Source organism: Urocampus carinirostris, chromosome 12 (assembly GCF_059441175.1).
Source record: "Urocampus carinirostris isolate Australia breed hairy pipefish chromosome 12, RoL_Ucar_1.0, whole genome shotgun sequence".
NCBI lineage: Eukaryota > Metazoa > Chordata > Actinopteri > Syngnathiformes > Syngnathidae > Urocampus > Urocampus carinirostris.
The window spans coordinates 35,166,761-35,181,162 of NC_142360.1; the positions used below are offsets into that span (position 1 = coordinate 35,166,761).

At 35.4% G+C, this 14,402-nt stretch overlaps 1 protein-coding gene across 4 annotated transcripts in view; it reads right to left on the reverse strand.

Moving 5' to 3' along the window:
- adgrl2a (adhesion G protein-coupled receptor L2a) overlaps positions 1–14,402 on the reverse strand; it is a 225,581-nt gene that overhangs the window by 4,177 nt on the left and 207,002 nt on the right. For 2 of the 4 annotated variants that reach the window (XM_088349001.1, XM_088349002.1), the window contains one exon: positions 8,329–8,457. In XM_088349001.1, the coding sequence (XP_088205127.1) occupies positions 8,329–8,457 (129 nt within the window). Of the gene's footprint in view, positions 1–1,047; positions 1,091–6,943; positions 6,962–8,328; positions 8,458–14,402 lie in introns of all 4 variants that reach the window. The other 2 variants (XM_088349000.1, XM_088349003.1) reach the window with 2 other exon arrangements.

Below are 14,402 nucleotides of genomic sequence, written 5' to 3' on the forward strand. Positions count from 1 at the left end.
CAACTCTACTAACTTTACTCAACTTCGTTCTACTTCGACTCGACTTCAAAATACCGCATTTAGGACACAACGTCAGGGTAACCCGTGTATTTTTACCTTCATGCACTGTAACTTTGACTTAATTCGCTTCTTAATTAGCAATTTTAAGCCCTCATTTTTGTGCGCTGGCTCGATTTTCTTTTTAGAGGGAACACTGGTCATAGGGCTAGCAGTGACGATAAAGGAAGAAGCAAAAACACCCAAACTACAGAAACGGAGCTTTCGATGATCAAGAAATATGAAAAAGCGAGAAGAACATCTAGCCTCCTTAAGAAGTATGGTTGTAACATAAAATCAAATATAATATACTGATTTCTTGAGCTGTATTTCACTCAGGGTCCCTAGGCTAACCATGGAAATGAAGCCTGCGATTCTCAAGAAACATGAAGAAGCGACAGAGATAAAAGAATCTGGACCTAACATAATGTCCCAGATACAATAATGTATATTTTCAATGTGTTAAATGCTAGCACTGTCAAAGGTAGAAGCAAAAACCTGATAACCATGGAAATAAAGGTTGGGATGATCAAAATATGTGATGAAGCCAGAATAATGGTTACCTTTGCTAAGGAATATGTCTGTATGGTACCATTGGTGATACAGTACTGTATTTATTGTACTATTTTGTTATTTGAATGTTTTTAAGTGGGTAAGATAAGCTAATTAGCATAAAAAAGCAGTTTATTCCCCACCTCAAAACGGTTTCGTGTCGTATCCCAGAGCTCTACTGTATCGAATGTTGTTTAAGATAACAAAGCCATGCTGCACAATTGTTAGTTGGCTAGCATGCGCGATTTAGCCGCCATTTTGACGGGATTTAGAATCAAGTTAACATTAAGGAAGGCAAATCAACATCACAAGCCACACAAAAAACAAGCGTAGGAGCACAAAAGGATCACAAAGACCAGAGGAAAAGGAGATAATGGTCATGAGGCGGCCATCTTGGATTGGGGGCAGGAGCAGCGTCAGCACAAACAGCCCAAAAAAAAAAATAAAAATAAAACTCACTTCATTCATGTGGGCCTGCTCAGCCTATCGGGTCTAAGAGCAGCTGATGTGCATAAAAATAAAAAAAATAAAAAAAATAAATACAAATGATTTAGCAAAATGTGGAGGGACACAAAAAAAAATCGAAACAGGCAAAAAAATAATAAAAATAAAATATAAATACAAGAGCAAATGTTCAGAAAATCAAATCATTTGTGTTTGGAATTCTGTGTAATGAATAAACAATATGACTGTTTTTTTTCCCGTACACAAGAAAATAAAAAGACGGACGCTGCAAAAGTACCCTGAATGCACCATATTGTCCAGGTAGCATCAGCAACGACCTGCTACTAGATGAGGGGTGTCAAACTGGTTTTAGCTAGGGGCCACAAATGCTATAAAAAAATCTCACGGGGGCCGGACTAGTAAGTTTAAGAGAAAGAGAGAGGGAGAAAAAGACAGAGAAAGAGAGGGAGGGAAAGAGAGAGCGATAAACAGATAGAGAGAACAAGGAAGAGAAAAAGAGAGAGCAGAATAGAGATGTAAATGGAGAAGAAGGGGGAAATGAATATAGAGAGAAAAAGAAAGTGTAAAAAGAGAAAGATAAAAAGAATAAGAGAAGTGAAACGACAGAAAGAAAAAGAGTGAGCAGGAGAAAGAGACAAAGTGAGAGAGCGAGAGAGAGAGAGAGAGAGAGAGAGAGGGGGAGGGAAAGAGAGCGATAAACAGATAGGGAGAACAAGGGAGACAGAGTAACAGTGAGAGAAAAAGAGAGCAGAATAGAGATGTGAATGTCGAAGAAGTGAGAAATGAATATGGAAAGAAAAAGAAAGTGTAAAAAGAGAATGATAAAAAGAATAAGAGAAGTGAAATGACAGAAAGAAAAAGAGTCAGCAGGAGAAAGAGAGAGAGAGAGAGAGGTCGAAAAAGGGAAAGAAAGAGGGTGAGAAAGAAAGAGAAAAATAGAAAGAAAGAGAATTAAAGTGTAAATTAGAGAGAGAAAATAGAAAGAGAGCAAGACAGAGAAAAAGAAAGAGTTAGAGAGTGAAAGAGAAATAGAGAAAAGAAAAAAAAAGAGAGAAAGAGAGAGTGAACAGGAGAAAGAAAAAGAGGGAGGAATAAATAAAAAAAGAAGTGAGTCGGAGAGAAATGGAGAAATACGACCACAATTGTTTTGCAAGTGTTAACTGGCTTTGGTGACATCCGGTGGAAATCCTTAAAACTACAGCTCATTTTCCTCTTGCGCTTCTCCCACTGTTGTCTTGCTGGCCGGATTTAAAACATCGGTGGGCCTGATCTGGCCCGTAGGCCGCCTGTTTGACACCTGTGTACCAGATGTAGTTTTCTAATGGCTACCATTATCATATTTACTATCAAATTTAACACTCAATATGCATTCTTACTTTCCTACTCGTATGTTATTTGGAACGAATTGACCAATTCAATAGTAAAGAGATTCTTTAGAAATAAAAATATTTTAATAATAAGATCAGGTGATGTTTGAAGTACACAGTTTAAAAAAAAAGAGAAAAATCACATATATTGGCCTCTATTTTAAAGCTCAAAATCTTAAAGATATAAAATGAAGAAAATATATTATACAATGATAGAAAAAAAGATTAAGATATGTAAAAAGTAAGAAAAAAAAACACTTTAGTCGAGCCCTATTAAAAGCTAAAAATAATAATAATAATAAAACAAAAATCACAAAAAAATACACTACAGACTATATATCTTATAATTATTAAGGACAAATACATTTCCTTCTTTAAAAGTGTAACAAATAATGGAATTACTATCATTTAAATCCCGTCCAATTAAAAAAATGACAATTTTTCCCATTTGTGTAGATTCTATAAATAAGTATTTAAATCCAGATGATGCTAAAATTTCTAGCTACTAGAAAAAAAATTGAGAAAATTTGACAACCACGGTTAGAACTAAACATATATTTAGTGATTTTGACGAAAAAGCTTTAGCAAATCCAAACACAACTTATACTTGACATTAAATGTGAAACTGGAGTGCCACGTCCAATTTCATTTATAACTTTTATCTTCTTTGTTCCTTTATATTGTGTAAATGATAACCTTATCTTCTTTGTTCCTTTATTTGCTTTGTTTTCTTTTATCCTCACTGTTAAATGTGATACTGGAGTGCCACGTCCAATTTTATTTATAACTTTTATCTTCTTTGTTCCTTTATATTGTGTAAATTACAACCTTATCTTCTTTGTTCCTTTATTTTCTTTGTTTTCTTTTATACTCACTGTTAAATGTGAAGCTGAAGTGCCACGTCCATATTATTGATAACTTTTATCTTCTTTGTTCCTTTAGATTGTGTAAATTATAACCTTATCTTCTTTGTTTATTTATTTTCTTTGTTTTCTTTTATCCTCACTGTTAAATGTGAAACTGGAGTCCCACGTCCAATTTCATTTATAACTTTTATCTTCTTTGTTCCTTTAGATTGTGTAAATTATAACCTTATCTTCTTTGTTCCTTTATTTTCTTTGTTTTCTTTTATCCTCACTGTTAAATGTGAAACTGGAGTGCCACGTCCAATTTCATTTATAACTTTTATCTTCTTTGTTCCTTTCGATTGTGTAAATTATAAGCTTATCTTCTTTGTTCCTTTATTTTCTTTGTTTTCTTTTATCCTTACTATTAAATGTGAAACTGGAGTGCCACGTCCAATTTCATTGTCACAATATGTTCAACCGATTTTGTAACAATGACAAGAAAGGTTTATTCTATTCTATTCTATGTATATTGTATTCTACATTATTTTTCAGAGAAACATTTTTTGGTCCAACGTTGTCCGAACCCGGTGGAGGTCGGAGGTCGGCATTTGGCATTCGTCAAAAGGTGACACTTCCCCCCTTGCAATAACAGCGGCAAGGTCGTACAAGGTCGCCTAAGGAATTCCAAAAAGAGTCCGGGGCGAGCCGAGAAGGAGAAATATTTATCTTTTTTTGGAATAAGGTCGATGGCACAGAAGCAGATGTCCGTGTTCGTAATGGGGGCAGGGAGGTTTCTATTTTCAAAAATTCAAATATATATATAATAAATAACCAAAAAAAAAACAAAAAAAATGACAGAAATCCGAAAGGGCGCCTTAGACATACCTGTCAACCTGTATGTTTTTTGCCGTACAAAGTATGTTTATTATGCATTTTAGACGTGTACGACGTACAAGAAAATCTGTACGGAAAAACGCAAATTTGTCAATTATGGGTACCGTCCGGTAAACACAGACGATAACGAAACGGCAAATAAATAAAGTCTACCGAGTTCGCCGCGGTAGCCTCTATCTCTGTATCGTTTTTTTTCGTTGCAAACGAAGCAAGCAGTTTGATGCCACTGTGCGCATGCGTCTGCCGCCTGGGGATTTCCCATCATGCGTCCTTCCGTGGTAGTTGTGTAGTGAAAGGAAGTCCGTCTCTTTTTAGAGAACCGGCTTTTTTGGCTCAACTCACTAAAGAGAGTCGGCTCTCAAACGGCTCACTTGCTTTGATGCATTATATTACGATTTATTATGTTGTATAAAGAAGTTAAGAAAAAAAGGAAGTATAAAAGGAGAAAATGAAAAAAGACAGGTTTGTGGTTATCCCTTTAATCCGTATATTACCAACAATAATTTAATGAGGAAAATGAATTCATAATTTGAAAAGAAAATATATTATTCTACTTAATTATATTTGCATGTATTTTTCCCTTCTACGGTGAACATCCAAACTACTTCATTTTTGAACTATTCTTATAATAAACCTCATTCATGTCGAGCAACTCAGGATCTCACAACAAAATGTTCATTAACAATATATATGATATAACGAAACACATGTAAAATATAACACGTTAAACTACATAAATAAACACGTTTGAAAAAAAAATATGGTGTAAGATTATTTTGTATTTTGTAAGGGAAAATACAACATTTTGTAAGGGCATGGAGCCCTGGAGCTTGACGGGTATGCTTATAGTCTGGTGCGCCCTATAGTCCAGATAATACAGTAGAATAGAATAGAATATACCTTTATTGTCATTGTCACAAAATGGGTTAACATATTGTGACAACGAAATTGGGCATGACACTCCAGTTTCACACATTCACAGTGAGGTAAAAAAAACAAGAAGATAAAGGAACAGAGAAGATAAGGTTATAAAACAAGGAAGAGTAGAGGTTATAATTTTTATCTTGAAAATAAACATCTGTTTTTGCAGAAGTTCATTTTCCAAACTTGTATTTATTTTGCTAAGATCGTTAAAAGCAGGGGTCTTCAACGTGGTGCCGGCGGGACAGGTGAGGACAGGTTGGGTGTCTGTGGACCTGTTCTGAAAATAGCTCACCTGTGCTGGGTCATTGTGATTTTCTAGTAAAATATTTTTTTATATTGGCTGAGTGAGTTTATTTAACCCTATTTTTAATAAATACCCTGGTCATAACATAGTCATGACATTATGTCTTTTAAAAATTCAAATAAATAAATTGTAGTCCGTGGGCTTCATGGACAAAAAAACATTTTTTTAAGCAATTGATAAAGAGAACAAAATAAGAATTGCTTCATGTATTAAGCACATGTATTTATTAATTCATTTTTTAACGTTTTTTACTTTACAAAAAATACAACCAACTAAATTCCAAGCTAGCTATCTGGTTAGCCTTTTAGCTTCTTAGCTATCTTCCTACCATTTTAGCTATTTGGGAAGCTAGATTTTCACACTTATCCAGGCTATCTAGCTAACATATATTTTTTGCTAATTAATAAGCTATATTTTGGCCTCTTTTCTAGCTCACTAGTTAGTGTTTCTTTAGGTTACCATTTGGCTATTTAGCTGTCTTTTTAATATTTTAGCTAGCTACCTAGCTCCCTTGTAGTTTGTTTTACCTGCTTACTATTCTAGCTAACTATCAAGCTACTTTTTAGCTATTTAGCAAATCATCTAGCTTAGTTGATATTTTATAAATTCATATCAAACTACGTGCCCTTAGTAATTAGTGCATTGCAGGTTAAAAAAATATTCCGCAATCCATTATCCCTGATCACATACTGAATACTACATACAGCATACTGTGAGCAGGGACCAGCAGAGCATGCTTTTGTCAGGTCTGGTGGTTCTTTTCTGCCGCTATCTCTGCCTAAAATGAACTGCACTCATTTGGCACTGATCCATTATCCCCATTAGTATATTACTGCGGGGTAGGAGGGAGCTAGCAGAGCACACTTTTGTGGGGCTAGCAGCTCTTTTATGCTGTGATTTCCACCCAAAGTGAACCTCACTCTAGCAGCCACAATCAATTAAACTGCAGTCGTGTAGCCTTGATCCATTATTCCCAACCCCATATTGCTGCACCTGGGCACCAGCAGACGGTATTTTAGACAGTGGGCGTGCCATTCTGGCCCATTGTTTCGGCAGTGATCTATTTTTCCCAGTTAACTATCGCTGTGAGCAGGAGCCAGCAAGTTTAGGACCGCTTTATGCATGTTATTGTGGCCCTCCTACAATAAACTGCACTGATTGGGGCCCAATCCATTATCCCCAGTAAACTATTGCTGAGAGAGGGGGGAAAAGAGCAAATGTATGGCAGCTCTTTTTTCTATTTTTTCCTCCCAATTTGAACAGCACCAGTGTGGCCAAGATCCATTATCCCAGTTCAACTTTTGGCAGAGCATGAGAAAAAACTGGGTTGGACTAAAACAATAATACATAATTCATGAATTTGAAGTTAAATAAGGATTTATGAACCACTTGCTCTTTGAATGTGTGGTAATGGAGTTAAAGTAAAGAGCGAAAAATTGTAAGGGGGTTATGGAGGCAGGGGAGGGAGATGTGTGTTCCATTTTGTTTCCCAAGTAAAAACATGCTGCAAAAAATTTACATTTGATAGGCAAAGTTAAGTTTGAGTCCCGTACTTGTCTCTCTGAAGGTCGCTAAAGGGAAGCACAAAGGAAGAGCACACAAACGTCACCGAAAATAATAAGAATACAATTATTGGAAATTTCTTTACAAAAATGTTGGAATTTAGTTTAAAACGTTTTGTTTTTTGGGGGAAATTTTCTGGAAATCAAATAAAAAAAAATGTTGGAAATTTCTTGGAAATTACTTTTAAACAGTTTAGACATTTTTTAGAAACGATTTAGAAATTTGAGAAAATTTCCTGCAAACTACTTTTAAAAAAATCTTGGATTTTTTGGAGGAAAATTATTGGAACTAGGAAGCCCAAAATTTAATTTTACTGCAGTTTATCAATATTTGTGGGTAAGTCATCACTTAAAAGAAATATGGGAATAATTTAACATTTCTTGGAAAATACTTAAAAAATGTATATGAAGGTTATTTTAGAAAAGCAAAATATTTGGGGAAAATTATTGGAAATTACTCATATTTTGGGGAAATTTATTTCAAACAATTTAGAAATTTTATGGAAATTTCAGTGATCATTTTGGAAAATCTCTTGAAAATTAACTTAAAACATATTAGAAATTTAATAAAAATTACTCAAGAATTTTTTTGAAAATTTATTTATAGGAAAAATTTTTAGAAATCTTAAAATTACTCAAAAATATCTTGACAATTTCAGGTAAATTAGTTTAAAAATTCTAAAAAAAATTTTAAAAATTATTGGAAAGAGAAGTTCTGCGGAATAGCCTTTCAAACAATTTAGAAATTTATTGGTAATTACTGTGAACATTTTGGAAAATCTCTTGAAAATCAACTAAAAAAATATTAGAAATTCAATAAAAAATACTCAAGAATTTTCTTGAAATTTTATTTATGGGAAACATTTTTAGAAATCTTAAAATTACTCAAAAATATCTTGACAATTTCAGGTAAATTAGTTTAAAAATTCTAAAAAAAACTTTAAAAATTATTGGAAAGAGAAGTTCTGCGGAGTAGCCTTTCAAACAATTGGGAAATTCCTAGGAAATTACTTGAAAATTAATTAGAAGATTTTTGGAAATTTCTTGGAAATCAGCCAAACATATTGGAAATGTATTGGAAATGACTAATGTGATTTTATTTCAAATATTTTGGACATTTATTAAAAATTACTTTTAAATTTTGGGAAATATCTTGGAAATTATCTTTAAATATTATTGGAAATTGGGGGGGGTTCATTTGAATAATCTTGGGTATTACTTAAAAAGATTTCTTGGAAATCGGAGAATAAGAATTTTTTTTGGGCCCAAATGTAACTGCAAGGCACTAGATCAGACAAGCCAGAGAGATCTGCAAATTAACGTTTTGCTTCAAAATCGACACTCGATAAAGGAAAATAAAGTGAAAGAAAGCAGACCTGGCGAGTTAAATGTTGTGGCGGCGGGAGCGTTACACACCACCGTCTCGGCCAGCAAAGTGTTATAAGGGTTGTTAGAGGCTTGCGGGCGAAGCAGAGGATTCGTTAGTAGGTAGTTGCCGCTCATTCCTGCACACAAAATGAAAGGCACCATGTGCAAAAAGTCACAAAAAGAAGAAGAAGCATGCAAGGGAAAAAACATTGGCTTTGGTTGTGTAACATGCAGGAAAAAAAATGGGAAAAAAAACAAAAGGGGCATTGTCTATTATTGTCATGTCCTGCAAGGTTGTCATGGCGCCCAGCTGGCCCTGCCCCTTGACACCGGCTGACCTGCATTTCCTGTTTACTCCTATGGGTACTTAAACGCGCCTTTTGGAACTGCCCTTTGCCAGATCGTTGTTTACACTTGTTTGAACCTGTTTATGCTTGTTGGACTTTGTTGCACATCGGTGTAACATTCTGTGTGATTCCGGCAAGTTCTGTTTAATCCTGTTAAATGCGTAGTCTGTAAATCTGCCCGCGTTTGATCCTGTTTTGTTTCGTTTTTGGTCCGTTTGTGTGTTGGACAACTTTTATTTCTCAATTAAAGTGACGGATCGTCTACGAAAATGAGTTCCTACTGCTTCCCGACCCGTTTCAAGACGGCCCCGTTCTGTTTCGTGACAATTATTTAGCATTTAGCAGGGGTCAGGAACATTTTTGACCCAAATAGCTAAATATTTGGGTTTTTTTCTGAGAGAGAGACGAATCATATAGTTTAAGACAAATTTCAGCAAAACCGCCGAACCCGCTCTTCAGACAATATCTGATTTTTAAGCACATTTTTATTTCACTCTTGACATTAGACCAGGGGTGAGGAACCTTTTTGACCCAAAGAGCCATAAAAGCAAAAAATGTTTTAAAAATAAATCGGCAGAGCCACATCATATATTTTTAGACAAAATTGAAAAAACTGCCAAACACGCTCTCTAGACAAAAGCTAATTCTTCAGCACATTTGATTTCACTGTGTGTCATTTGATGATTTCATCAAATGTATGAAATGATAATAATGCCAAATCCTGTGTCCCAAATCAATGTAAATATGCTATTTACAATTCAGTCTTCCACCTTCAGTTATGAGTGTTGAGGCAACGAAATTTGTCCTTAATAACGGCTTCAAAACAATGTGCATGCAAAGTTCTTTTGTAAAAATGTCACCAATTACTGCAAACGATAAGGATATCGTCATATTCACTTTGGGTGTGGACTGCACTGAGCGAGAGAGAGAAAGAAGGAAGTGCAGGGATCCGCCCACCTGTACTGCTCACCCAATCAAAGTCGTTTGCCAGTGTTCTTATTTATCAGTTTAAATGGTTTCTTATCGAAATTCTGCATTGAGTTGCTTCGGCTTTATACGGACCAAAATCGGGATGACATCACTTGACTTTGGAACGCCACGGAGAGATGTGCAATAGTTACATTTTATTTCGGAGCCATACGTACTCATGAAAAGAGCCATATATGGCTCCCGAGCCATAGGTTCCCAACCCCTGCATTAGACGATTATATACAATTTATGAAATAAGAATTTTGCAAGAGCCTGTGTCTCATATCTCATAACAAATATACCACTTTAAACATGTCTCCCTCCCGCAATGACTTAAGATCCTCGAAGCTCATTTAGACCTTCATTTTTTTCATGAAAAGTTTCAAAACAAGGTGCGAGCAGTTTTTTTTTGTAAACATGTCACAAAATACTGCAAACGAGGATACTGACGTATCTACCCGTGGTGCAGACGCAGTGTGGATAACTCCGACCACCCCTACCGTCCAAATAAATTGCTCAGTGAGCTTGGCTGACAATTCTGGCTGTTTACAGTTTTTCTGTGGGTTTTTATAAAGGTGTCTCAACAGTGAACCTAAGTTGTTTAATGAGATTCCATATAAAGGATTCCTTATAGACGTATAGCCGAAAAAAGTCTGTTAGTGTGACCCCTGTAGTGAGCAGGGTTGGGTAGGGTTACTTTAACTGGATTACTTTAAATTACTTTTGGATTACTCCAATACCAAATATGCTAATAAAGGACAAAATAAATCAAAGGTTTCTGCCCCTAAACCTAGAGGGAAAACCAAAAACTTGATAAAAAAACAGTATTGACCCTAAAAATATGCAAAAAATACATGAACATATAGACGGAGCTGACAAAATCGTCCGCATTCCTGCTGCTACAGGTAAAAAAAACTGTCAAGTTTTCCTTTTTTTTCTCTATTTTTGTTCCTCTTTTTTCTTTCTTTGTTCATTCACTTTTCATCATTTTACCCTTTTGTGTTTCCCATGGATCTTTTCCTGCTTTTTTTCAATTTCTTTTTTTTCCTTATTCAAGACCTTTTTTTCTTCTTCTCTTTTTTGATGCAATTTGGTCAGTGTTTCCTCATTTAACTGTTTTTTTAAATTTGTAGATATTGAAGGATTTTATACATTTGACTATAAAAGATTTTATACGATTGAATACAAGTTACATTTATTGAGTGCAATGAAGATTTTCACCGAGTAGGCTTAAGTTCAATGACAGGTCACGCTGATCCAAAAGCGGAATGTTTTGTCTACTTCTGTTGATAATAGGACTCTGACGCAGGGCGGCAGACATTGTTTGGAGGAGTTGTGTTGATTATTTCCAGACATCGCTGCGCTCTTCTCCGAGATGATGGAGCCCACGTGGGGGTTTCCCTGACACGCCCATGGGAGGAGCCGGCACACCAGCTTGCGGAAAAACGTGGGCCGAGGAGAGAAGCGGGGAGATCGAGAGAAAAAAACGAGAAAGGACACTAATTTGACTAATTCGGCCGTTTTCGATGGGAGTACACTAAATTGTTAATGAAATTAAATCTGCCCCCGTGTGGAAATGTCGGCTACCTGTTCATCTTTTCCCTCAAGAAACGAGCCCGCATCATGTTGGGTGAATGTAGGATGTGTTTGGTTAATGGAGTCAGATAACTAATTCGAACAATTTGGTAAACGATCCATTTTAATAATTAACTCCCAACAATGTCAATTGATTTGTCGAATGAAATAAGAAAATAAGAAAAATCCTTAAGACGAGCAAAATAATCATGCTGATAGTAAATAATTTTGCATTTTAAGACAATATGAGATGAATACAAAGATTACAAAAAATATATATCTACAAGTAGGGCAGCACGGCGGCGCAGTGGTTAGCGCATGTGCGGCACAATTCATGTCTTGGGAACCTCCTGCGTGGGTTCAAATCCAGCTCCAGACTTCCTGTGCGGAGTTTGTATGTTCTCCCCGTGCTTGCGTGGGTTTCCTCCGGGCACTCTGGTTTCCTCCCACATTCCAAAGACATGCATTTTAGGTGAATTGGTCGGTCCAAATTGTCCCTAGGTGTGAATGAGCGAATGAGTTGTCTGTCCCTGTGTGCCCTGCGGTTGGCTGGCAACCAGTTCAGGGTGTCCCCTGCCCACTGCTCGATGATTGCTGGGATGGGCTCCAGCACCCCCGCGACCCTACTGAGGATAAGCGGTGTAGCTAATGAGATGAGATGAGATATCTACAAGTATTGGTAAAAATGCTTAAAATAAGTAAAGATATCTTCCAAGTTTGGCAATTTGAAAACAATATATTTTTTATTGAAAAAAAACCAAAAGTTTCACTGATCACGAGCAACATTTTCTGCCACTGTTTTAAGAATTGATGTATTTTTTTAACTTTTTCTCATTTGAATAAGATTGGCACGCTTCAAGTGTCCCTCAGGCCACAGATTGGACTCCAATCATCTCCAGTATTTCTTTTCAACATCCTTTAGCTATCTAATAACATATTTGAGGCCATTAATCGCCCCGCATTAAATGCCATCCGTCCGTCCATCCGACTCCAGGGACGCTTTTAATGACGGGAAAAGTCGGCGGACCCCCCGAGGAAAATTCTGACACCCACGAGTCTTCCGGATCTAACCTTTACGTTAACAACTCAATTTTTTGTCGTAAGAAAAAAAAAAAGAAACAGTAGGGAGAGTTAGAAAAAGGAAAACAGACGAGAGCGGAGGAATAAAAAATCATCTATGGGTCCCCAAAATTTTGTGTTATCGGGGTTGAAATTGTAAATGAGCGACAAATATATAATATAAATCTATATATTTATTCAGTTTTAATCACCGCAGTTTATTAGTAATGCAAATCAGTTATCACTTCAAGATTTTTCAGTTCACAACAATATTGTACATTATACAAAATATTGTTGCTGAAATAATTATATTAATCTATATTTTCATTCAGTTTTTATCACCGCAGTTTATTGGTAATACAAAGCAGTTATCACCTCATATTTTTCAGTTCATATATTCTTCGTGCTTTGCCCCCCCCCTCCATAGTTGTAATGCCTTCTCAAGGTCCAATCCATTATCATCCTCCTCATAGCGTAACCAGGAATATAATTTAGTCCATTTTGGCAGAAAAGTCCTTTTCTTGCTAGTATTCTTTTGTTTATTTTCTTTCGTCGAATCGTTCGCTTCAACACACGTGTTTTCCTTGCCTTCGCGGTCTTCTTAAGAATTTCTCCGCCTCTTTTTCGTGCCGGAATTATTGCCGTTGTTACCACTTTCTGTGTTATGTTTCGATTTATTACAGACACTGAAGAAATTACCCATTTTTTGTTGATTTGCACCTAATACCAACTGTTTTTACGGAGGCATACTTCTCTTTCATTCGACAACCGCCACAACAATGACGTCATCTCGAAGCAACGAGATCTGGTTTGCCGAGATCGGCGCGAGACCAAAACAACAATGGCGGATCTGCCTGACGAAATGTTTGGAGTGCGGTAAATCTTTGTTTAAAAAAAAAAAAAGTAATCGGGTAATAATGACAATTTGGTGTCAAAAACGTTGCGTCCCGGGGACCCACTTTGATTTGAGACGATGCGTCCCCAGCAAAAATGATGCGTCTGGGACGCAGGGACGCGGGCAGACGAGAACACTGCTTGACATGCAGGATTGGGGTTTTCCGTCTTTGCACGCTAGCAGAAGCCATTTACGAAGCTAGCAACACGCTAAGCGCTGCAGGTCAGCCAAAGTTGAACATCATCTTCTCATCATCCGATTTGTGCTCAGGCTAAATAATAAATAACCCTTCTTGTCTTTTTTTTTCCCCCTTTTTTTCTCCGCCCTTTGAAAGGAACGGAGGTCACCGGTGATGCTAGCCAAACAAATGGATTCTTTCTTGAAATCTTTTTTTTTTTTTTCTATTTATTTTTTGGGCACTGCAGAGACAATTTGAGGAAAATAAAATACAGCTTCCTAGCCAAATTTTTCAGTTTTAATTTCAGGTAATATTATCTATAATATTTATTTTACTTATTATTAAATATTGATTCGCCTCTTTATAAAAAAATTCACTGGACATTTTTCTTGAGATCCTGAATAAAAATTCTCCTGCAAGTGAAGAAAAAGTAGAACAAAAAAAAAAAATAGGGGATATCAGTGTGATTATTAAGTTAATTATATGCATGATCTAAAATCGAATGTTTCCTTAAATATTTTCTAATTTTTGATGGGAAAGTTTGTGGTGATACTTAAAGTCCTTTTGATGATGAAAAAAAGGAAATGAAGAAGAAAAAAAATATTTAAAAAATAAAGAAAGAATAAGAATAGAATAATAATTAGAATAGTATTATTAATAATAACAATAATAAAAATAAGAAAAAGAATAAGAAGATTAGTCGAAAAAAAAGGATAAATTATTTCAGTTAAAAAAAAAAGATGATTAAAATTGATGATGTCGTTTTCTCTTTTAAACAAAGAAATAAAAGAAAAACAATGACAACTATTTTCAGGGGCATTATAAATAGATAAGAAAAATAAAATGTCCGTATTCATTTCACTTTCTTATGTTTGTCTTGTCTAAAATGAACGACCGGTTTAAGAAATTAAAATAAATGATAATATAAAATAAAAATATTCTTGAATGGAAAATACAAATTAGTCTATAGTAATAATAAGTTATAATAATAATTACAATCATATGAATACAAAAAAATACACCAGACACATTTTTATAATACTTTCATTTTTTTCCATT